General features: G+C 38.1%; 1 protein-coding gene across 3 annotated transcripts in view; it reads left to right on the top strand.

The window, feature by feature from the left end:
* Positions 1 to 5,926: 5,926 nt before the first annotated feature.
* MTX2 (metaxin 2) overlaps positions 5,927 to 24,063 on the top strand; it is a 65,186-nt gene continuing 47,049 nt past the window's right edge. Inside the window, exon 1 of one of the 3 annotated variants that reach the window (XM_049615496.1) lies at positions 5,927 to 6,166. In XM_049615496.1, coding sequence (XP_049471453.1) covers positions 6,127 to 6,166 — 40 coding nt within the window. In that variant the 5' untranslated portion in view covers positions 5,927 to 6,126. Of the gene's footprint in view, positions 6,167 to 15,299; positions 15,615 to 24,063 lie in introns of those variants that run through there. The other 2 variants (XM_049615495.1, XM_049615493.1) reach the window with 2 other exon arrangements.

Below are 24,063 nucleotides of genomic sequence, written 5' to 3'. Positions count from 1 at the left end.
CCACTGTCTCCAGCTCTAGGAGCCTGCTTTAGAGTGGCTTTCAGTATGCTGTTCAGTAGCATGTTAGTGACAACACTAGCAGTACTCTTTGGCAATCTTCCAAAGTTAGAAAGATCTGTTTCCTGTAAAATAGAAATAAAATTCCTAGATTCTGTGTTTGACTTGGAGGGCAGAGAGGAGGCGAAGGAAACGGGTGTACAGAGTGCTCCAAAATGCCAAAGTGTGTTCCGAGATGCATCTCATCTTGAGAAATTCTTTTGGAGAGATTGGTTAAGGGAATTTTGGTTAGTTGGAAAAAAAAAAAAGTGTAGAAATCTGCATACCGTTCTGTATTATGGAAGCTCATAATTCTTAGGAGCATGTTTGTAGTTCTAAGAAGTCCTATAATAAAGAAACTTACTTAATTTGGATTAGTGCTTTCCAGAATTTTTGATCTCCATATTTTTTTATTAAAAATTTTTAACGTTTATTTATTTATTTATTTATTTATTTATTTATTTTTTTATTATTTCTTTTTTTTAACGTTTATTTATTTTTGAGACAGAAAGAGACAGAGCATGAATGGGGAGGGGCAGAGAGAGAGGGAGACACAGAATTGGAAGCAGGCTCCAGGCTCTGAGCCATCAGCCCAGAGCCTGACGTGGGGCTCGAACTCACGGACTGTGAGATCGTGACCTGAGCTGAAGTTGGATGCTTAACCGACTGAGCCACCCAGGCGCCCCAACGTTTATTTATTTTTGAGAGAGAGAGAGAGAGAGAGAGAGAGAGCGAGCATGAGTGGAGGGAGGGGCAGAGAGAGAGAGAGAGAGAGGGAGACACAGAATCTGAAGCAGGCTCCTGTCTCTGAGCTGTCAGCACAGAGCCAGACGCGGGGCTGGAACTCATAAAGCTGTGAGATCATGACCCGAGGTGAAATCAAGAGTGAGATGCTTACCTGACCGAGCCACCCAGGCGCCCCATAAAGTAGTTTTTAAATTCTGCCTTTTTTACTTAACATAGCATCATTCATATTCTCCATGTTGTTATGTTCACACATATTATTTACAGCTTCAGAAAGTATATGTCCTTGTTAGCCAGCTCTGGAAGGACAATATATACACAATGGGATGAGACCATTGTGTACAGTGGTTTTTCTTTTTTGTTTTGAAAACCTGCAAGCTGGGGCACCGGGGTGGCTCAGTGGGTTAAGTGTCCAACTTTGGCTCAGGTTGTGAGCCCTGCACTGGGCTCAGGGTTGGCAATGCAGAGCCTGCTTCTCTCTTTCTCCCTCTCTCTCTGCCCCTCCCCAACTTGTTCTTTCTCTCTCTCTCTCTCTCTCTCTCTCTCAAAAATAAATAAATTAAAAAAAAAAACCTGCAAGTTTACTGCTACAGTGATTTAAGGTTGTTCGCTCACTACATTTATGTGAAAGTAACTACTTCCATAATATATATAATAATATAGTATCTACGTAAATAATAAACGTAAAAATTCTGTTGAAGACATCCTCAGCTTTTCCTCTTAGTTAACACAGTCATCCGAATTTCTCTCCCCTTCCCAACTCTAGGGGCTGTAGTCAAGGCTTCATGACATTTTATGACCCCCTTTATGGAAATGAAAAACATTAAAGAGCTTCAGTGACCTTTGTAGTTTTAAAACAAGTGGTAGCCTCACTATGGCACGCTTGATTCTTCTTTGTGGCCTGTGGTATATGGCATTGGTTGCCTGGTGTCTTTTCCATCATTTTCCTTTGTAACAGATTCTATTCCTCCTTTGCTTGGTCTATCGTGGAACCCATCCGCTTGGTCAAAGTATTTCGTTCAGAGGTGACAACATCCAAGCGATTGTAATTCTTCCCCGGGATCATTAATTTATGGAAGTTGGGGCTGCCAACGTAAGAAGATGTGAGATTGGCGCTATCTGGGCAACTGTTTTTCCTGCCAGCTGGGAGAAGGTGTGCCTTCGGCTAAAGAGAGTAACACTGAACAGATATGAGAAGTGCAAAGAGAGACACAGAGCTGATACCTTGGTCCCTAGAGCGCTTCATTCAGTTTTGTGAATTACTCTGGTGTACTTTCTACCGCTATGACTTAAACTTGCTTAGCTAGGCTTAATTGTGTCTTTATAACTTGCAACCAGGAGAGTCCTAACTAATTCAGTTCCTACAATGGTAGATAAGACATCAACTGCCAGTGAAAAGCACCACTAGATACGGTTAAAAGACTCAGATCCCAATAAAAACATAAAGCTATGAAAATGAGACAACACACATATTCTGCCAAATTAGGCAGAAATCTATCATTTTAATTTCTATGGAAAACTGGTTAATATTTGAAGTATCTAGGCCCACTGTAATCAATAATGTAGTTATTTCCCAAAGGGTAGCGTTGTAGTCAATGTGCCTGTAGTTCATTTGAGGGTGTGCTAGCCTAAAATACAAGAGGGTGGGATCAGAAAGTGAGAAAATGGTAAGAACTTAGTTCTGGATCGATCATGGTTTCTTAGGAATTAAACAAAATGGATGAAAGAAGAGTTGAGAGATGTAAGGATGAATGGCTGACACATTTCTGTACCCTTTAAAAAATATCTTTGCAAACCTGATATATTAGATTGCTTGTAGTTGTCTACAGTTCTGTTATTTTTATTTTTTTAATATTTATTTATTTTTGAGACAGGGAGTGCAAGTGAGCATGGGGGAAGGGCAGAGAAAGATGAAGACAGAGGATCATCCCCGTCAGAGCAGAGACGGACATGGGGTTCAAGCTCACGAATGGCGAAATTATGACCTGAGCTGAAGTTGATGCTTAACCAACTGAGCCACCAGGTGCCCCTCTATTATTTTTAAGGAAGTAAAAACTGTTAACAGATGAACCAAAACGTTCTGGGGCACAACATGGTTACCTTAGTGTTTTTAATTGCATTTACACTTTATTTGGATTGATAGAATTATCCACGATTATTTCTGTTGGTGAGGGTGGGAGGATTGTCTAATTTGAATAAAAGGCATGAATTTATTATATCATTGTCAAATAAGTAGTATAATCTTGAAGGAATCTCAGCCAAAATTTTATCTTGCAGCCATTTGTCAAGAAAGAAGATATTTACATTTAAAATATTAACATTCTGTCAGAGAAAAATGAAATGCAGATAAAATGCCTTAGTATTTTAATGTTAATAAAGTATATATTCATCATGACAGCTGTATATTTCCTATTTAATACAGTAATGTAAAATCTAGATTAGAGACAGGAAAATATTCTCATGATGGAACAGTTTTGCAAGAAAAGTGATTTTATTAGGGCAAACAATGTTAATAGCATGCATTAATATTTTATGTTAAATAATTGTGTGATTATCCTTTTAGTAACATATGGATTCCCTAGCACTTTTGTTTTATCATCTCATCCTTAAAAATTCCAGTGGCTTGTTTTCTTGTATTTTCCTTAATTGTGATCTTAAACAGATCCTCAGTTTTAAATCTGCCAGTTGTTCTGATACAGATGCATAAATACATTTTCTCCAGTTGGTTATTTATTCAAAGACAGCTTGTTTGTGGATACTGTCAGGACATCTGCATTTTATTGGATCTAATTTTTAGTAATAAAGACCTCCCACATTATAGATTCTTTCCAGTCTAAATTAGCCTGTGTGGGAAGCAAAAGAACCATCAGTCAGGGAGAAAAAGTGAATCCATATGGCGCTGATGAGTCTGTTTCCCCGACTACAATGATGAAAGAGTTGAATATAGACAGTGCCCCCAGCAGATCCATGTTTCTTTCTCAAAAGCTTGCTAGAACAGGATTCGTGTCAGTCTCAACTCAGTATCTTTGAGCCAGTCCAGTTCATCTATGCATCAAGCCATAGACACCTAAAGAAATTTTGTGGGTGCATTCTCCTTTACCTTTAATCTTGCTCTTTTGCATGTATGTCCAGTCTCTGGCTCTTGCCATTCTCCTTCCATTTTGGGGCTCACCTTTGCCTTTGGGACTTGTTGGATTTTTGATTCCCTGGTCCAATACTAAGGACTTTGGTTCAGGCTTCCACACAATCTCTATGTCACGGAGAAATCTTAAAGAAATCTGCATGTGTCAAAAAGTAGTCAAAAGGGGCATCTGGGTGGCTCAGTCGGTTGAGTGTCTGACTTTGGCTCAGGTCATGATCTCATGGTTTATGAGTTGGAGTCCCACATCTGGCTTGCTGCCGTCAGCCTGTCAATGCAGAGCCCGCTTCAGATACTCTGTCCCCTTCTCTCTCTGCCCCTTCCTGCATTCACCCTCTCTCAAAAAAATAAATAAAACATTAACAAAAAAAACGTAGCCAAAATTTTTATTCCTGCTTTTAAAAAGGGACAAACAAAATGTGGTAATAGAACTTGAATAGGTGACAGGTCTTCACTTTTACAAGTTAAACTACTTCACTGTGCAGAGAAACAGACAGGAATTGAAAGTTTTTCTTTCAATGGACACCCACTACCTGGAACAGTTAATTTCTCCTGGTCATTACACCCATGGGCATAGTATATTCTTTACTATCAATGTTATCTCCCGTAGCACAAACCAGAAAAACCTGTGATTTCAGCCCCTCGTCAACTCTGAGTCTCGGCCAATGAGAAGATACTGTGTCTTCAAACATGGCTGGGTTTATGTTCATTTACGTTTTTGGGTATGTTTAAACTTAGTTTAACAAGTTTCCTAGTTTCAGAGGTGATGCAAATTGATGACTTATCCTTAAAATACTTATTATTTAGTGCAGTGGGTAGAATTGTGTCCCCCCCCCCCACTCCCCAAAAGAAGAAAAAACCCAGTATGTTCAAGTTTCTACCGCCTGGCACCTGTGAATGTGAGCTTATTTGGAAATAGAGTCTTTGCAGAAGTTAATATGAGGCTATACTGGATTAGGGTAGACGCTAATCCAAGGACTGGTGGATTTATAAGAAGAGGGAAATTTGGACATGAACATACTCTGCCATGTGATGAAGGCAGAGATTTGAGTGATGTGTCTATAAGCCAAGGAAGATCAAAGATTGCTGGCACCCCCTAGAAGCTACAATGAGGTAGGAAAGGATTTTTCCTGGAGTATTGAGAGAAAGCATGGCCCTCTGTACACGCTGACTTTGGACATCTAGCCTCTAAAATTGGGAGAGAATAAAATTGTTTTAAGCCATTTAGTTTGTGGTGATCTGTTATGAGTTTCTCATCAGTGAAAGGGGGCTTTGGCTTACCAGATGATCTCTAAAGTCAGTTTCACTTGTAATACTTTATGCCTCTAAATCTGTAACATATTCTGATTTTTCCTTAATTGTATAGCTTTGTATAAACTGTATAGAAAGTCACTTATGGATTTAATGTCTCCTCCTCTTTCTGCCCCTCTCACCCACCTCCAAAAAGGAGAAGTGTGTGAAACTAGAGTATCTTAGTCTGCAAGATGAGCTTCATTTCGGGTAATAAAGTTGATGGACAAACTGTCTCAGCTTAGGTGTTAGTCTAGCCTCCTCTCTAGCAAGCATGTTTGAATAAAAGAATAAACACTAATGTCTGTCCATGGACTTATCAACCTAGCAGTATAGTGGAACAGAGGAAAGTTAACGTGGCATACTCCCTGAGCAGGCAGTTTAAACTCTCTGTTTCCTTACCCTTAAAATGGCTATCACAATACCGGCTTACTGGGTTGTTGAGCTGACATGAAACAGAATGCTGTTAATACCTTTTTTAAAGTGCCTGGTATGGCGTGCTTAAAAACTTTACTTGCTTACAAAATTCTCGTTTACAGAAAGGATACTGAAAACATCCGGGATCCCCTTTTCCGGATTCCCCTTTTCCGCGGTCGGCAACCACGCACCCAGGTCCATGGAGCGCTTGGCTGCGGCGGGGAGATTTGCATTAGGAAACCAGGCGCGCGGGGGGAGGGGGGCGGAGTGGCGCCGGCGGAAGCGCTCTCGCGCCACTGTCAGCTGCGCCGGAAGTTCCTGGTCGGGCCTGGCGGTAACCTTGGGGTCCTCGCCGCCTCCGCCGCCGCCAGGGTGGGCTGCGCGAGTCTGAGCCTCAGCCGGGTCGGGACTGGTAGCAGCTAGGAGACGCCGGGGTTGTAGGAGAGGACGCCGAGGGCCGTGGGGACCAGGAACTGCGGGCGCAGGACCGCCCAGCCGACATGTCTCTAGTGGCGGAAGCCTTCGTCTCGCAGATCGCAGGTAGCGCGCGTGGCCCTGGGCTGCGGGTGGAGGCGGGGGCGGCGCAGGGCAGTCGCTGGGAGCAGCGTGCGGGTTAGGGCTGCAGCTTTGCCTCAACCTTGCGGCATTAGATGCAGAACCCAGGCCTGGGGATAGAGGCGGGCACGGAGTACCAGCCTCGTTTCACAGATGAGAAAACTGAGGGGGGACACTTGGCCAAGGTCACCTAGCAGGGGCGGGAATACCGCCTTCCTTCTCGTGGGCGTACTTTGGTTCCCCTCCGGTTAGGTCAAGAGGGGTTGGGGTGCGTGAAGGATGTCGTGGGTTGGCATGAGGGGGCGTGGCTACAGGGGCCAGGTCTTGTAAGGCTTCATTCAGTCTGAGAGTGAGGTTGGCCTCCGTCGTCGGACCTGAAGTTTAAAGTGATTGTCACTAATGAGTTGCCCTTGTTACCTAATGTTGTTGAGGGGCTACCGAAGATCTTGCTTTCTCTCCCAGCACCACGATATTGCCATCTGCTAGGTCTGCAGGATTCGTCGAAAAGTCAATCTACATATATTTTTTAGAAACACCTTTGATTTGATGGACTGAATGTAGCTGATGTAAATAAAATAGATTTATGTTTTCTGTTTTCGAGGTTCTTACTGTAGTGGAAGAAATTAAATATTGTTGAGGAAGTGAGGAGACTAGACACAGGTATTGTAGGTATGTATTGATGGGATAATCTTTAAATGCAGTTAATCTTAATTTCCCAGAAGTATTTTCAACATGAGTAAAGAGACAGTTACCAGGATAAATAGGTACATTTAAAATGAAGTCGTGTCTTGGAAATGGAAAGTACTGAATGTGTCCTAAAATTTGTAAAGTGGTTTTCATTGCATTGCATTTGTGTGAACATACGTTTCTTTTTTTCTTTTTCACTTAAATACATTGTTTTCTGGCAGAGAGGGAAGCCCTCACTAGATTAAAAGCTTCATGAAAATAGGGATCTATTTGTTTTGTCCCCCATTGTATCCTGAACACCTGTTAGTTGGTGCTTAGTAGAATTTGTGACCCGAGTCAGTGAATAATCTTAAGATTTCAAACAATGATTATTTCTCTTTTTACCGCTTATGTTAAAAAAAAAAAAAAGTTAGATCACTGATTCAATTTCCATTTCTGCAATGTTAAAAAAAATCAACCATTTCATATTGTATGCTGATAATGGTATACTGTATGCATGTATTCCAATGTGTGATTTCTTCTAAAGAAAAAAAATGATAAATGTCTTTTAGTAAACTTAATGAGTTTGGACTTTTGTGTCAGTAAAATTTAAGAATTTCTAGGAATTGTAATCTGTCTGTCATCTTAGCTGTTTGTAATGCTCTATTACCCTAGAAGGAGGCATTTAAAGATGGAAAATTCAATAAATGGTGTTGGGCCAGTTCCTAAGTCATAACACCACAAGAATAAATTCCAAATGAATTAAAGATTTAAATGTAAAATAAGAACAAGAACCAAATTGTAATAAAATAATTAGAAAATATAGGTGGTAATTTTCAATAATCTTGGGTAGCAGAGGAAGCCTAAGGACACACAGGATCCAGAATCCTTGGGAGAGAAAATTGGCAGATTTGATTGCAGAAAAATTTAAAAAGCTTTATATGATAAAAGACATACGTTTCTACAGATTAATGAAAATATCAGCAGAATCCAGGGTAAAGGATAGGAACAGGCAGTTCACAAACAGGAAATGCAGATGGACAATGAACATATGAATAAATGCTCTCTGTCAATGAAAGTAGATAGTTTTCCAGCTGGTCAGATGCACAAAAATGAGTATGATAATTTCTAGTACTGACAAAGGCATGGGGAAAACATCTACCCTCAAACTATTGGTGAGTCTATAAATTATTACTACTTTTTGGGAACTTAATATAGCAGTGTTTATTAAAATATCGTCCTTTGATCCAGAAACTTTTCAGGGAATTTATTTGATAAAAATATAAGGACTATTGTTTAAAGCAATATGCATTATAGCATTAATTTTAATAGCAAAAAACCAGAAATGTACTAAATATATGCCAAATTACGGTATGCCCACATTATTACAAATACTAGAGATCAAGAGATACATCTGTTAAATATATCGGCTTGAAATTTATGATTATCTTAAATAAAAACAAGTTATAGTATAATATATATATTGTATGAACCGCATTGTTGTTAAATAAACCCTATATAAACATGTATATGTTTATGTAAGCACAGAAAAATAGAATATTCAACTAATTTTAACTTGTAATTTCAGAGTAATAAGTGTAGGGAGTTGGTGGAGGGGGAGGAGCTACATTTCTGAATTGTTTGAATTGTTATAATGAGAATATTTTACTTGTGTGGTTTAAACAATATAATTAAAAAAATTTAAAAGATTGTATCTGGACGAGCAGTGAAATAAGGGTGGCCAAAATAAACAATTTATATGAAACCCTATGTTTGCCTTGTAAGTGACTTTTAAGTGTGACTCCAATCCAACAACTATTCAGAGTTTTCTATTTCTGGCAATAATATGGTTTTCTCAGAAGAGATCAATCTCAGGAGATTAGAGGTACATATCTATATAGTTCTATTATAAATAGAATAAATAGTTGTGAATCTGTTCTTGCAGCTGAGAGCTTTGTTAACAGTGTGCTTATTCTTCTTCCTTTCAGTGGATGTGAGTCGACACACTGACATTTCTTTCAGAAACATTGAAAGGCATCTTGCATCTATCTGTGATATTCTTGAGAGCCTTATTATTTTTTTTTATTATTTAAAAAAAATTTTTTTTTAACGTTTATTTATTTTTGAGACAGAGAGAGACAGAGCATGAACGGGGGAGGGTCAGAGAGAGAGGGAGACACAGAATCTGAAACAAGCTCCAGGCTCTGAGCTGTCAGCACAGAGCCCGAGGCGGGGCTTGAACTCATGGACCGCGAGATCATGACCTGAGCCGAAGTCGGACGCTTAACCGACTGAGCCACCCAGGCGCCCCGAGAGCCTTATTATTAAAAAAAATTTTTTTGAATGTTTATTTAGTTTTGGTGGGGGGGAGGGACAGAGAGAGAGGGAGACACAGAATCTGAAGCAGGCTCCAGGGTCTGAGCTGTCAGCCCAGAGCCCGACGTGGGGCTTGAACCCCACCCTGCCCCCCGAACTTCGAGATCGTGACCTGAGCAGAAGTGGGACGCATAAATGACTGAGCCACCCAGGCGCCCTACCATTATTTTCTTAAAATGCAAATGCGACTCTTGTTTTAACATCTTCATTAGTTCCGTATTGTTCGCAGGTGGAGTGAAGTGTATAAGACCTGTCATAAGTAAGCCTCATCTCTTGTCACTCTTAAATTCTCACCTTTCTAAACTGTTTTAGAGTTCATCTTTGGCACATGTTGTCCTCTGCTTGAAATGCCCACTTTGCTTTTGTAACTCGTTTGTCCCTTAAGACTCTGGGCACATTTTAACCTATAAATCTATCTTATGTTTTTTCTTGTCAAATGAGAACTGTTTGGTTTTTTTTCCTTTTTGTCTGATAATAATTATGATACCTGGCCTTGTAGACAATGAAATAATATGAAGAATAAAGTAAAAATCACCTAAAATCGTAACACCAGGTTAAGACTTTAAAGTTTCACCCTCATCATTAAAACTTTGGTGAGCAGAGCTATCTTCTTCTCTGCCCCTAAATTAAAAAACAAATGAAACAAATTATCGAATGTACATATTTTTTTGGAACCTGTTTTGCCATATCATTGAGATCTGTTTCCATGTCTGCAAATTGAATTATTCATCATCGTTTTCTGTGGTTACATAGCATTTCATTGTAATGAAGAAATCATAACTTATCCAGTCTTATTTTGGTGGGTATTTAGGGTGTTGTATTAGTTCAACCAGAGAAGCAGAAGCTATAGGATTTTGATCTCTAGCTCTACCTTTGGCTCTAGCTCTAGCTTTATATCTGTATGTCTACACACACATGCATGGACACATACATGGAATTGGCTTATGCTGTGGTGGGGGTAGGCCAGCCAAGGACTGTGTTCACAAGGCAGGTAGCCAGGAATGGGAGATCCAGGAGGAAGAAAGGGTACGTGCAGCAGGTGCTGCTTGCAGTGTGTGAGCTCATAGGCCCTCTCTTTAAAGACTTCAGCTGATTAAATCAGGCACACCCCAAGATGATCCCTCCCTTTTTTTAAAAAAAAATTTTTTTTTAAACATTTATTCATTTTTGAGAGATAGAGAGATACAAGCATGGGTGGGGGGTGGGGCAGAAAGAGACACAGAATCCAAAGCAGGCTCCAGGCTCTGGGCTGTTAGCACTGCGGGCTGGAACCCACAGACCGCAAGATAATGACCTGAGCTGAAGTCGGATGCTTAACCGACTGAGCCACCCAGGCATCCCGATCCCCCTTTTGATTAATGTAAAGTTAACTGATTAGGGATTTTATTTATATCTGCAAAATCCCTTCACAGCAGCACATGGCTAACAGAGAAGGAGTTTATATGCTACAAAATGGCTCTTCTCTTTTGTTTTCCCAGGGTCTGCTAGAAAATGTCCCTTGTAGCTTATCCTAATCAGTAGAAAGAGAATTCTGGCAAATGTGGTTCAGTCTAGTCAAGTTGATGTATCCTAAAGCCATCACTGGCTTTAGGATAAAATCATCACATATGATTTTTCTGTGATGTCAATAGTGCTTTCATAGACATATTTGTGTATCTCCTGAGTAGTTTATTTGGATAAATTTCCTAAAGTGGAAGAGGATTTTGAATTGTTCTTATTTATTACTTAATAATATGGAAAGGAAGGGTAAATTATAATTTTGAATTTTAATTTTTTTTAATTTTTAATTTTTGAATTATAGCTTGGATCTCTAGGTGATGATATGCTAGATTTAGAACCTTGGAAGAGGGATAGAAATAGTCCTGGATATTGAATCATTTTCAAAATCTTTTGGAACTGTGTATTTTCAATACTTATTTGCTTTTTGTTGTTGTTGTTTTGTTTGTTTGTTTTATGGCAAGATTTTTCCAATACATCATAGGGGAGGGCTGAGTATCCCCATTTGGGTTGTGTGAGCCCATTTGGAGCCAAAGAGGATTGAGTACTGTGATAGACAGACCGGACTCTTGCTTATCCCTGTACTAGGAGTGGCTCCAGGCTTTAGGGCTCCGCAGACCCATCATACACACAAAAGGAGAGAGGTGCTGAGCCCTAAGCAGCAGAAATCTCCCACAGTGTCAATCACTTCTTTTTTTTTTTTTTTTTTAAGATTTCATTTTTAAGTAATCTCTACCCCTAAAGTGGAGCTCAAATTTAAGACCCCAAGATCAAGAGTCACACGCTCCATGGACTGAACCAACCAGATGCTTCATCAGTCAGTCACTTCTTTCACCTTGTTTTTACACTTGTGGTGGACTTTGGAATAAGTCAGACCTGGCTACTCACTAAATGTGACCTTGGGTAAATTACTTGCCTTTTTAAGTCTCAGGTTTTTTGTTTGCAAGATGGTTTCAATTTTAATTTTAATTAAGAAAATTTTAAAGATGATGAGAAAATAATAATGCTTAACCTTGTATCTGACACACTGTAAGCATCCTTTTTTGAGCCACTGTTCTAGATGATTGATATACATAATTGCTAATATTAACAATTTGATCCTGTTTAAAAAAATTTTTTTTAATGTTTATTTTATTTTTGAGAGAGAGAGAGAGAGGGACGTAGAAGATCCTAAGTAGGCTCTGCAATGGATAGCCGAGAGCCTGATGCAGGGCTCAAACTCAAAAACCGGGAGATTCATGACCTGCCCTGAAATTGTACACTTAACTGACTGAGCCTCCTAGGCACTTCTGATCCTGTCTGATAGATATTATTCTTGTTTTATAGATGAGGAAATTGAAGCTCTGTTGGGTAGTAGAATATAAAGGTTAGGAACTGGGCCATTGGAGTAAGACAGAAATGAGTTCTAAGCTCAGCTGTCGCTCTCGTTCTGTGATTTTGGGCAGACTGTCCCAGGCCACAGTTTCCTTATTTGTAAAAGGGGATAATATGTTTTATAATATATATTAAGCACTTAGTATAGGGTGGTACATAGTAATGTTCAGTACATGATAATTGTTGTTACTACTTTCATTGCCCGAGAGCCTCTGAGGATGTTCCATTGGTAATGTTATCCTATTGCCATTTTGGACAGCATGTTGTCCAAAGTATCTTTATTTTTAGTAAGCCTATACCATCTTTCTGAATGACCTTATTACTTCACCAATGCCTTTCTATATTTTAAGCATATCAGTTAATTTCATCATACTGTAATTATTAATCTTTTGAAATCAGTATAATATCTGTTCTGTTCTTTATTTAGAAGCTCAGTAAACTATATAAGGGATAAAAAAAAGAAGACTTTCAATATTTCATTTATCTTTGTGGACATGTGGGTGCTTAATTATTTAGGTTTATTAATAACTTCATTCTAGCAGTAGCATTAATTTATAGTATGATCTGGGAAAGTAGTTTTATGGGTTCCATGGAATCCATTTCTAAGCATCTTCAAAGTATTATCAAAACAGGCATGTTTACATTTTTAAAAACTATTTATTTTGAAAGAGAGAACGAACATGAGTGGGGGAGGAGCAGAGAGCGAGAGAGAGAGAGGTCGGGGGACAGAGAATCCCAGGCAGGCTCCATGGTATCTGCACAGCTCCCAGTGCAGGGCTCCATCTCACCAACTGTGAGATTGTGACCTGTGCTAAAATCAAGAGTTGGATGTTTAACCTAGCGAGCCACCCAGGTGCCCTACAACATTTTGTTTTTATATCAGCAACAAAGTATTGTCTATTTCATCCCTTTTCCATGTAAGTACTAGGAAATGTGGACTTTGACAGCAGTTCAGAAGGGTACTAGAAGCTCAAAGTGGAAAACGTAGTTTAAAAGTAAAATCGAGGGGTGCCTGGGTGGCTCAGTCGGTTAAGCGTCCGACTTCAGCTCAGGTCACGATCTCGCGGTCCGTGAGTTCGAGCCCCGCGTCGGGCTCTGGGCTGATGGCTCAGAGCCTGGAGCCTGCTTCCGATTCTGTGTCTCCCTCTCTCTCTGCCCCTCCCCCGTTCATGCTCTGTCTCTCTCTGTCTCAAAAATAAATAAACGTAAAAAAAAAAAAAAGTAAAATCGATGTGTTGCTATTGCTCACAAGGTTTATTGAGAATGAAGAAAATGATAGTCAAAGCTCTTAATACCTGCATGCCTTATTATCTAATGATGAAGTTGTAGCAGATAATTGAAAATATACACTGTGTTCAATTCTTTTGTTCTCGAAAATAAAGATTTTTTTTTTTAGTTAGTTTCACTTAGTATTCTGAGGATTCTCCAGTACTGAGGAATGCACCGAGGAATTATTGAGACATTTTCAACTGGCCATCACATGTCAGAGAATCTTCTTTCATTCATATCAGCCACATGAATAGTCTCACACTGTAGTCCTTATCACCCTGGAGTATTTGAAGATGATATTGAAGGGGCAGATGGAGAAGCAAAGCAAAGACAAAATAGGTTATACTTCAGATTAGAGGCAAAGGACAGTTTATTGACAGCCGTGTGGCCTATTTTGTTTTATCATACTTATATTCATGAATAGGTTGGAAACCAAATTCTCAGAGGCAGTGTTTTGTTGTCTTTTAGAAAAGTTTGATATGATGTTAAGATAACTTGAAAGTTTCTGACCTTGAAGTAGTCCACAGTTAATTATAATGTGAGTTTTAATTTTCTTGTATGCTTTATTAACATTCCGTGCTCTGAAATTACATGATTTTTAGTTGTTTTTGGTGATGGGTACCCTATAAAGATTTCATCTTATTTCTGTGATGACTTTTGAGTTATTAATTAATGTTAGCTCAAGCCTTCCATATATGAGTGAAAAGTGAAAAAAAAATCAAACTTTTTAACATTTTTCAAACATTTTTTAAATTTCTTGGTAAGCAGTTATCAGATGGACTGAAGATACCAAATGGAGACGAGATATTAAATTCAGGCTTCTCATTTTTTGTTCAAAGACAGAAGTAATAATATTCAGCAAATTCAGCTACAGACATTTATGTGTAGAAATATTTGCCTTGCCAGTAAGAGAAATGCATGTTTTAATTTTTTATGGCTTTGTAAATGATCCTTACTCTATTCTTGAACACTTTTCTTATTTTTGTACGCTCTATAAATGAATCATGGTTTTGAACTTTTCTACATCAGTAATAAAAATGAAATTTGATTGGTTAGTGATAAAGAGGGTTATTTTCATAAAAACAATCATTTTGTCATGGCAATTCCCATTAACTGTAACTGCGTTAGCAAAATGGAAACCGTAAAAAGCATTTCGTTGTGCTTACACACTTAGCTGTGTTTTTGTGCTGATTATATATTTTTATCTTTAAGAACTTTTATAAACCAAAGAAGTTTCTTTATGACTTAGTCTGCATTTGGGTTTTCAAAAAAGTTTGTTTGGTATATTTATCCCAGGGGATACGGTATCCTTAGATACTGAAATGGAATTGCCTCACACACGTCGTATTTCGTTACCTGTTCAAACTAGAACGCTGACTAGAACTTCATACAAATAAATTGTATCATTTGTTAGGCCTGAAGAGGGCCATCATTACTCCAGGATTTATTTCTGTAAGTTAGTATTGGCAGCTGATGCTTTAATGATCTGGCCTTTTGACCTCCTTTTCTTTTGATTGTTAGCCTTTACGTTATAGCAGAATGTTTTGGCTTCGTGAATGAGAAGTTTCTGATTTTCTTGTTTTATCAATTAAAAAAAGTTTTTATGTCAATAAGAATGTAAAAATAAAAGCTACTTTCTTTTTTTCATTAGGCATTGTTATCATTGTAATTTTTACTATTCATCAATTTGATGACGTACTTTGGCTAGTGGATGAGAATTGGTTATATAATGTTAGGTATTTATGTAGTAGTTTCTATTTATTTTTTTTAGTTGAGATTGTGAATTATTCTTGATATATTTTCTTCTCAAACAGATTTCTCCTTCTTGTCATATATACTTGTACTGATTTTCCCACACTATCATGTGGTGGCTATTTGGAGAAGGTAAAATCATTTTAGTCTTAAATATTTAGAAAGGGAGATAATGTCTTAGAAGTCATGGGGTACAGTTTAAAAACAAATATAAAGTATGTTTCATTATTTACTGTTTTGGATTATCTTTGTATCATAGGTAAATGGCTTTACTGGTCTGCATTTTATGAAAAGATTATGGTAAGCTTTGAGTTTAGCTAGCATACTTAAATCATTTTTCTCTTGGATTCTTTTTTTCCTCATTTCCTGAATAATGTAGTAACTGCCAACAGACCAGAGTTTCTGATGGAGGTATGCCATTGTAGTTACTGGGTTCCAAATTCTGGAGGTCAGGGAGCAGTAATGTGGTCAGGAAGCTGGAGAGTGAGATTTCAGGAAGGTAAAGTTTCAAAGTAATGGATTAATAAAATGGAACTGACTAGAGGGAAGGTGAAAATACCAAAATCCATGCCTGAAGCAGTAAAGTGGGGTTTATAAATGTGACATGGTCAGGAGTCTGATTTAGATGAACAGAGGGAATTCTGAGGCTTCAGATGGATTAATATTTAATTCTGTCTTTAATGATAGATCTGTGACTAATATAACTATTAAAACTGTAACTGTTCAGTTATTATTGTAGTATACAAACCACACCACAGCTTAGGGATGTAAAACAGCCATTTTATTATGTTCATGGATTCTGTGGGTCAATAATTCAGATAGGCCACTGGAGAGATTTCTTGTTTCTACCTCACAGTGTGTGGATACTCAGCTGGAAAGACACAAAGGCTAGGGATGATCTGATAGCTGGAGGCTAGAACATCTAGAAACGTCTTCACTTACATGTCGAAGAATTGCCGATTAGGAACTCAGCTGTGATTGTCTTCTGGAATATTTATACATGGCCTCTCTATGTGGCCTGGACTTCCTCAGAGCCTGGAGGCCATAGAGAGGTCAGACATTTAACTCAGTTCTCCAAAGGCGTATGTTCAAGCCACCAAAGGAGAAGATATATCACCTTTTATGACTCTGCCTTGGAAGTCTTGAAGCATCACTTCTACCATATTCTGTCAGTCACAACAGAGTTACAAGTCTGCCCAGATTCAAGGGGAGGAGATTTAGCTTTCACCTCTTGATAGGAGGATGGGGTAGGTGGGGTGTTGGTGAGGTTCTAGAAGAGCTTCTAGAACAGGATATACTGTTGTGGCTGTCTTTAAGAAATATAATGTGCTGCGGTAAACAAGGTGGTAATAATACTGGTGCAGAGGGATCAGCTGAGTTTAATTAAATCTGGGAACTGACTAGTCCCATTCATGAACTAATAGAGGTTCTAAAATGAGGTGGGGGTGGATGGGATGTGGGTGTGGGTAGAATGGTGTGTAAAGGTGGTAGGGTGTTATTGCACATCACAATTATCTGTGGAGCTCTCTAAAGCCACGCTTGCATTGCATGGCATCTCTCAGACCTCATCCATGCACTTGCACACACATTCCCTTTTTTCTCACCAAAGGCCTGTTACATGTGAAGGTTAAGGACAGCTCTAGGGCAAGGATATTTTCAAAACCTCCATAGATGATTGGGTTGTATACCTCGGTTAGAACCATTAAACAATTTGGGAGAGAAAATGAGTTTATGAGTTTTTACTGTTGAATTTAGTACACATTTTTGTTGAGATGTTAATTTTGTTTGATGATTTTATTTCCAGAGTTATAGCAACTTTTTGCTGTCAGATATTTTTCAGGCTTTAGATAGCAAAAGACCTGCTTGATTTCCTATAGAATATATTTGTTAGGTTGAGTACTTAATTTGTGCTGGGTCCTCTGCTGGGTGCTGGGTTACATAGAAGAGCAAAACAGTTCTTACCTTTGATGAACTTACATGCTTATGCAGAACACATCGATTGAAACGGATAGTTTCTTCCTTCCTTCCTTTTTTTATTTATTTATTTATTTATTTTTTATTTTAGAGAGAGCGTTAGTGGGAGAGAGGGGCAGAAGGAGAGAGGGAGAGAATCTGCACTGACAGCACAGAGCCTGATGTGGGGTTTGATCTCACCAACTGAGAACATGACCTGAGCTGAGATCAAGTGTTGGATGCTTAACCGACTGAGCCACCCAGGTGCCCCAGATGACCATTTTTTAAAAGAGAATTCAAATCTTGCAGCCCAATTATAAGGTTCATATCTATTTATGATCACATGTAGTTGACCTGCTTTTTATTGGAAATTAATGACAAAAGGCTGATTGTTTTTATAATGTGACAAAGTCTAAACATGACCATTTGAGAAGATGACACGTGTACTTACTAAGAAAGAATGGAAGGTTTTAAATTTAACTTGTATTCACTTTAGCTTCAGTTATTGGCTTGTTGATGCTGTGCATTAGTCTTCTTGACCCTTGTTAACCTTCAGAAGTTTGTTAGTTTTATGAAATTGATTTTTGAATGCCATTTTGAAATTGATCTCCAGTTTCACATAGATAGATTTAGATGGTTCATGTTCAAGTCTCATAATGATGAACTTAATTTTACTTGCCTATTGATTGCATCTAATGGAAAAACTATCATTTAACCACTTTGGTTCCAAAATAAGTGATGCTTCGGTTCATTAATCTTAAAGGCTTACTCTGGAACACTGTAAAATTGCAACATGCTAACTAAGGCATGTTTTAAAACATGACTTTAAGCCAAATGCGCAAATACTTAAGTAGAATAAGATGGACAGAAATCTTGAATAAAGTTAATCTACATATAGCCTCACTACCACATTCTGAGGCAAATGAATGAAAGAGGTGAAAAGAAGTTAATCTTAAATCAGGTGCATTCTGTGTCTCAGGGACGGTCTTTTTTTTTTTTTTTTTTTTTTTTTTTTTGTGGTATTTACAGACCATCTGCATCAGAGTTACTGGGAGTGCTTGTGGCATGTTTGGATTCTTGGTCCTCATCTCTATATGGTATCAGAATTTCAGAGTTTAGGGTTTGGTGGAAATACATAATTTTATGAAGTTCCACAGATGATTCTTACATACTAAGGGTTGAGAACCACTGTTGTAGGATGATTATAGTTGCTTTAATTCTAATATTTAATTATCACCCAAGAATGTTTATTTGTAGGCTGTATAAGTTAGCTAATACAGCTGTGTGTTCACTGACTGGAACCAGACTACCTGGGGTCAGACCCTGGCTCTTAACACTTATTCACACTGTGACTTTGGGCAAATTACCTGTGCTTGTGTCTCAGTTTTGTAAATTAGGGATAATAATAATAGTCTACTTAATAAAGTTGTGAGATAGTTAACATGCCAAGCACTTAAGTGCACAATAGACACAGTAAGAGTCTTAAAATTTCGTTTGCCTCAACTTTATTGAAGTATAGTTTACATACCCTTTGAAGTGTACAATTCAGTGATTTTTTTAAATGTTTATTTATTTATTTTGAGAGAGGGAGTGCGAGCAGGAGAGGGGCAGAGAGGGAGAGAAAGAATCCCAACCCAAGTAGGCTCTGCACTGCCAGCACAGAGCCTGATGTGGGGCTCGAACTCACAAACTGTGAGACCATGACCTGAGCCAAAATCAAGAGTCAGACGCTTAAACGAGTGAGCCACCCAGCTGCCCTTCAGTGATTTTTTTTAAAGGATATTTACAGAATTGTGATTATTACCACAATCTAATTGTGGACCATTTCCATCACTCCCAAAAGAAATCCCTTCCTCATTTACAGTCGCTTCCTATTCCCAGCCTGAATCAACCATTAATCCACTCCCTATCTCTGTAGATTTGCCTATTCTGAACATTTCAGATAAATGGAGTAATAGTTTGTTTTCTTCAGTGACTGGCTTCTTTCACTGGGCATAATTCTTTTGAAGTTCATCACTTTTGTAGCATGTATCAACATATGGTTCCTTTTCATTGCCAAACGCTATTCTTTTGTATGGGTATGCCGTATTTTGTTCATCCATTCATCAGTTGATGGTCATTTGGGTTGTTTACATTTTTTTGACATTGAGAATAAGGCTGGTGGGAACATTCATGTACAAGTCTTCATGTGGATATATGTTTTTTTCATTTCTTCTGGGTGCATACCTAGGAGTAGAATTGCTGAGTCATATGGTAATTCTGTGTTTAACATTTTGAGAAACTGCCAAACTTTTTATATTCCCACCAGCAGTATGTGAGAGTTCCAAATTCTCTACATCTTTTAAACATTTTTTATTTTGTCTTCTTATTCCGCCCCCCCCCCCCCGCCCCGAATCTTGTTGATTATAGCCATTCTGTGCCTGTGAAGTGGTATCTCATTATTGTGGTTTTGACTTGGATTTCTCTAATGACTAATGATATTAAGTATGTTTTCGTGTGGTTGTTGTTTATTCATATATCTCCTTTGGAGAAAAGTCTCTTCAGATCCTATGCCCATCAAAAAAATTGTGGGTTTTTTTTTTAATTTTTTTTTTATTACTGAGTTGTAAAAATTCTTTATTCTGGACATCAGCTTTATGTGTCTTGGAATCTTAGCTGTTACCACCACCATCATCATTGTCATTACCTACCTAGACAGAAGTTTTAGGTAGTGTTTGACCAGAACTGACTACGAGTTTTCTTGAATTTTCAATCTGTTTTGCTTTCTGTCCTCTGCTTTCTGAATGGCAGGTTATTAGAACCTATTTGCCTTGGATAGTAATTCTCCTGTATCATTCATCCATATGCCCTCACTTTGGGTCATTTTAATTGCCCCTGTAAAAGAGATCCCAGAATGCTCCTCAGTCCCTTACACCATGTAAGGACACAGCAAGACTTCAGCAGTTAGAGTCTCAGAAGAAGGCCTTCACCAGAGCCTGACTATGCTGGCATCCTGATCTTGGACTTCCAGCCTCCGGAATCGTGAGAAATTTCTGTTGTTTAGAAGTCACCAGTCTGTGGTATTTTGTTACAGTAGCCCACAGGGACTAAGACAGTAGCCTTACTACTGTGTTACAGAATGCTTACCTGCCAGTCTTTTCAGGTTTGTGGAAATGACACCATGGCACTGCACTTCTTTGTTCTCTAACATGAGCCATTTTCTGACATCAACATCGATCTCTGACTTTTGAGGCGATGCGACAATGGTTTTAAACTCCTTTCATGGGAAGGGTCACTTCCTGCTTAAACATCCTGTGTAGTGTCATTAAACATCCCCTATGAAACAGTAGCTCGGCGACATTGATATTTAATACTTTCATGATCAGTATTTTCTGGGATGTAGTGTTGTCTTTGAACTGTACTATAGTCTGCAGGTTAAATTACTGTTAAATCTAACACATAGCTCTTAAAATTCTAGTTTTGATAAAGTCCCATGGCATCATACTTTAAACATCTTAAAAATGTATTTTATTTTTTTATTTTTTTTTTTTACATTTTTATTTTATTTTTTTGAGAGACATAGAGAGACAGAGCACAAGTTGGGGAGGGGCAGAAAGAGAAGGAGACACAGAACCTGAAACAGGCTCCAGGCTCTGAGCGGTCAGCACAGAGCCCGACACATGGCTTGAACTCACAAACCGTGAGATCATGACCTGAGCCGAAGTCGGACACTCAACCGACTGAGCCACCCAGGCGCCCCTTAAAAATGTATTTTAAATGAAGGCTTTATATCATAACTGCCTGAAACTTGATAGATGTCTGTGGTGATATCATGGAGATCATCAGCATAATATTTATGTCAAACTAGTAAACTTACTTCCTTCTTTCTCTGTGTGTCTTGCAGTAACTTGTCCATGTTTATGAGCTGCCAAATGCTTTTTGAGTGTTTTGTTATCTCAGTATTTGCATTCATACCTTTGGCAGAAGGCCATCCAAATTTAGAGATAGGGTACACATGTTTCTTACTCCTTTTGTATAACACTGTCTGAATAGTCGTAGGAAGCTGAAGAGATGACATACAGGAAGGAGCTTTTGGAATTTAGTTGCCTAAGGATATACTGGGTTTGACTTCATTAGTGCACAAATGATAGGGTTGTGTAGAGTTATTATAGCATTAATCAATTTGATGGATTGGAAATATGACAGTACTGAAGCAGCATGTAATATTAGTGCCTATTATTCTACAAATTATGTCTTCACCTACATTCATATGCCAGAAGAGTCATGTTGTGCATTAAGAATGCAGAACTTAAAAAACAACAGAGGGCACTTCTTTCCATGGCCCCTCTCCTGCCCTCTTAGATGAGATCATTGAGATGTTTATTAGGTCATAGCATTTCCATACTGTGGAATAGTCTGTATTGAATGGCATAGATAGAACATCGCCCCTGGAGTGACCCAGGTTGATACTTGGGAGAATAATTTACCTGCAGGTAAAATATAGCATCTGTAAGAGACATAGGGATAGCTATATGTGAAGTTATGGACCAGTAGTCATTTCTCTAAAAGTTATAATGGACTAGTAGTAAAGAATATTGATTTTTTTGTTGTTATGTTGTGTTGGTTGATAAAGCTTAAAAATAGTAGATGCTTTAAACGTAATTAAATGAGAAGCAAATATGTATTTTGGGGGGGCTATGGGTATTGGTTTACCCTGTGTACATTTCTAACACTACATATGCTTTCGTTTATTTTATCTTACGGCTTTCAAAAGTCCCAAGAGTATGTATCCTCTTTTTTTTCTTTTAAACTTTGTTCTCTTCCAACATAAATACTTAAAGAATGGAGAAAATTTCTTTGAAAAATTAAAAAACACTCATTTTGATAAAAAAGCTTACCATTCCACTGAAGACTGAAACTTGAAGAGGCATCTCCTTTGCTTCTGGTAAAAGAGGCACTAAATATAAAATAATCATGGCAGTTTTGCCTCTGCAGAATTTGAGAGTAGGTAAAAGGCTAAGTAGGTAAAAGACTTTTAATAATGTTAATCGGATAGAAACTTAGTTATGAGGTGCCCTCATATTTGCTTTATTTCTAGATTTTTTTCTTTATAGAATAGGAATATGTTTTTTCTTTATAAAAATGATAAAAAAACTTTCATGGGTCTTTTGCTAGGGAATAAGAAGTCATTCTGATTTTAGATAATTAATGTCGGCCACTAAGTACCTTAGAGTAAGTCATTGCTGTTATGAAAATGATATAGTAGTTTCTTATTGTGAAAGAATTTCTGAAAGGTGGGTAGTTTTACTTTGAAACTGTTGTAATAAAGATATTAGCTTTAATGACACTCAGACAAAAAAATTAAATTCAGCTTAATTTGTATCTCATATTTTGGCCACATTCAGTTTGGAGCAATTGAGAAGCCAAGTCTTTAATAAATAATCTTAGGACCATGGGAATTTTTTTGTATTCTAGGAACTTACTGCTTAGAAAGATAAGGTATTGACATAATGATAGAATAGAGTTGAAAGTAATATATGATATAAAACAAGTACAAACTGTTATGGACAATATAGATAAAAGAAATTAGATTTGTTCAGTGCAAAAGCCTTTTTGAGGTAGGTGGCATTTAAACTTGGTGTTGAAAAAGGTGTAGGATTTGGGTATTTGTGGTGAAAGGAGTATTCTGTCCAGAGGGGAATAAGTTGAACAAAGTCACAAAGGTGAGAAAGCATGAAGTATATAGCATTAAGTATTCTGGTGGGGTATGAGGGTCTTGTTACCACCCCCACCCCCCACTCCCCCAGTTAATTTGTGTGTGTTCTTTCCAACCTTTTCTCATAGTCAAAAAAAGATGATTTCACTAGAATAGAGGACTCTTCTTTGTTCAAGTGTATATGAGCAACTGGGTTCCCTGCTAAAATGTCAAATAAGTAGTTATTTAATTAGAGCAGTGTTTTCCAAAGTGGAGTGGGGTGTATACACCCTGTGTTATGTAAGACAATCCTTTCAAGTATAGGAAGAAAGTATTGGAGCTTGGACTTGAATTTATTTTTTAATTCTGTTTTCTTTTTTAATGTACACTTTTTAATGTGCGTGATTTGTTAGCTTAGGAATACCAACCATATGATTCCTAAATCTGTTTGGACTTGAAATATTTGGACCTCAAATATTTTATCGATTGGGGTTAGATTTTAAAAAGTGGTAATGCCTGGGTTAGAGTTGTAGGATGTGGAAAGGGGACTACTGAGATGACTGGTCAGATAACTGAAGGCCTTTTGTTTGTCTTAGGAATGCTACAACAGGAATATCAAATGGGAACTATATATTTGATATGAAACAAAGAAACAAATTTCCAGGTTCAGGGTCAGTGCACAGGTAAGTTTATAGAAGTAGATTCTGCCAGTTATTTAGGCAGCTGCTTGATAGTTTTGTATTTGGGTTATTGATTGTAGTATTAAATTTACTTGGTAAAGTTTTTTCTTTTTGGCCATGTTTTGTAATTTCTTTATCTTGTCTGCTGCATTCTTAACCCAAACAATACAGAATAATAACAGCGCTGATAGTGGTAATAATAAAAACATTTATTCAGCCAACATTTACTGATTGCCTATTAGGTGCTCAGTTCCAGGGATGAAGTAATGAGCAAAGACCAGAAATGAACACTGGATTCATGGTGTTTATGTTCTAGTAAGGGAGATAATCAACCAGGTAGTCCTCATATCAGTGTAAAAATGTTATCTTTGATAAGTGGTACAAAGGACTGTGCGTGCTATTCAAGCTTGTAAAGAGAGTATTTGCACTATTTGGGGAGGTCAGTGAAGACATCCCTGAGGATAGGACTGGCAACATAATGTGTAGGGTCCAGTGCAAAATGGTAACATGAGGCTCCTTGTTCAAAACAATACCAAGACTGTAATAGCAGCGTGTAATAGACTTAAAATCAAGCGTGGAGTCGTTCTAAGTGCAAGCCATGTGCAGTTGCTCAGGTAGCACATCCAGGAAGCTGGCCCGAG

This window comes from Panthera uncia (genome assembly GCF_023721935.1).
Source record: "Panthera uncia isolate 11264 chromosome C1 unlocalized genomic scaffold, Puncia_PCG_1.0 HiC_scaffold_3, whole genome shotgun sequence".
NCBI classification, from domain to species: domain Eukaryota; kingdom Metazoa; phylum Chordata; class Mammalia; order Carnivora; family Felidae; genus Panthera; species Panthera uncia.
The sequence above is the reverse complement of the archived record's forward strand: the minus strand, read 5'-3'. Positions and strand labels throughout refer to the sequence as shown.